The sequence below is a fragment of the Scaptodrosophila lebanonensis genome, unplaced genomic scaffold (assembly GCF_003285725.1).
Source record: "Scaptodrosophila lebanonensis strain 11010-0011.00,11010-0021.00 unplaced genomic scaffold, SlebRS2 tig00000001-arrow-pilon, whole genome shotgun sequence".
Classification (NCBI taxonomy): domain Eukaryota; kingdom Metazoa; phylum Arthropoda; class Insecta; order Diptera; family Drosophilidae; genus Scaptodrosophila; species Scaptodrosophila lebanonensis.
Window position 1 is genome coordinate 28,768,176 of NW_022060529.1, and position 1,132 is coordinate 28,769,307.

General features: G+C 41.2%; 1 protein-coding gene across 1 annotated transcript; it reads right to left on the bottom strand.

Annotated features, from left to right (window-relative positions):
• Positions 1 to 215: 215 nt before the first annotated feature.
• On the bottom strand, positions 216 to 901 carry LOC115634398. The gene is made up of 2 exons (XM_030532089.1): positions 692 to 901; positions 216 to 622 (listed from the first exon to the last, which is right to left on the bottom strand). The coding sequence occupies exons 1-2, from the start codon at positions 899 to 901 to the stop codon at positions 554 to 556; spliced, it is 279 nt and encodes a 92-aa protein (XP_030387949.1). The 3' UTR covers positions 216 to 553.
• Positions 902 to 1,132: the final 231 nt, after the last annotated feature.

A 1,132-nucleotide genomic window follows, 5' to 3' on the forward strand; every position in this document is an offset into this window, starting at 1 on the left:
AAAAACTCACATAAGAGAGCTTCAAGGAATATACAAGTATTTTGCATATGAAGAAAAGACAGAAAGTAAAGAAAACAGTCGAGCGGGTACTCCGGTACCCAAAGGGTATAAAGGATATATTTCTCCCGCTTTGAAAAAATACGAACTCCAATCTCAAGCTAAATTTGTTGTCCCAGTGTGACGAAGCCATAAGAAAGTGAAAAGATCAGGAAGAGTAACGGCCTTAAAACATGAATAGTGTTTAGTGCTTTAGTTTATTATAAGCTAAGGCACTTCAATTGCTTATGGTAGCTTATAACTAACAAATAATGTAATATAAACTGAAGCATTCAATTGCATTTTACATTTTATTTAAAAGTGCACAAACTGCCAACTGGGTCGTGCATTTGTTCTCAGGCGTAACAGCCAAACGTCTGGCAACTGAATAAACAGAGCCAAGCACATGATTTATATATCCGAGTGACAGTTCAGAGTGATGGCGTTTTCATGCTTTTAATTAATAAAAAAAACCTGCTTGTTCAATTTCCCTAATTATTCTATGTAGGAATATTTTTCACTTTGTGGAACTAACAAAGTTCTTTTCATTACTCAAGCAATGATTGCAAATGGTGCAGAAGATTTGCTGCAGAACGAGAAGGATCAGATTAAGTTGGTATGTGTGGAGGATAATGGCAATGGGTGGTTTACATACCGGCAACGATCCACGACATGCACTTCCCCCCGCCTGCGAGGATCCCGTGCACTCAAAATGGCGCAGCCAGGACTTGATGACATTCGAGGGCGGAACCTGGTAGATACTGAACTGTTTCTTGAACAGACGCTGAGCGCTTGTTATTGAGTCGTTACTCTTGTAGTAGGCTCTAATAATGAAGGCACGATGCACGCCGGTCCACTGATCCATGGCGACTGGGATTTAGGATTTGAATACAAATGCCATGACTGCTATGGCCGTGCAAGCACTTCCGGCTCACATTTGACACGAGAGAAGTGACGTCGTTTTGGCCAGAACGCAAAAGCCGCGTTAATTGGACGGCCGCGTCCTCTGCGGGCATTCTATTTTTGTTCACACAATACACACATGCTTACATAGTTACTCATACATTTGTCATCTACGAGAACATACCGTACATAT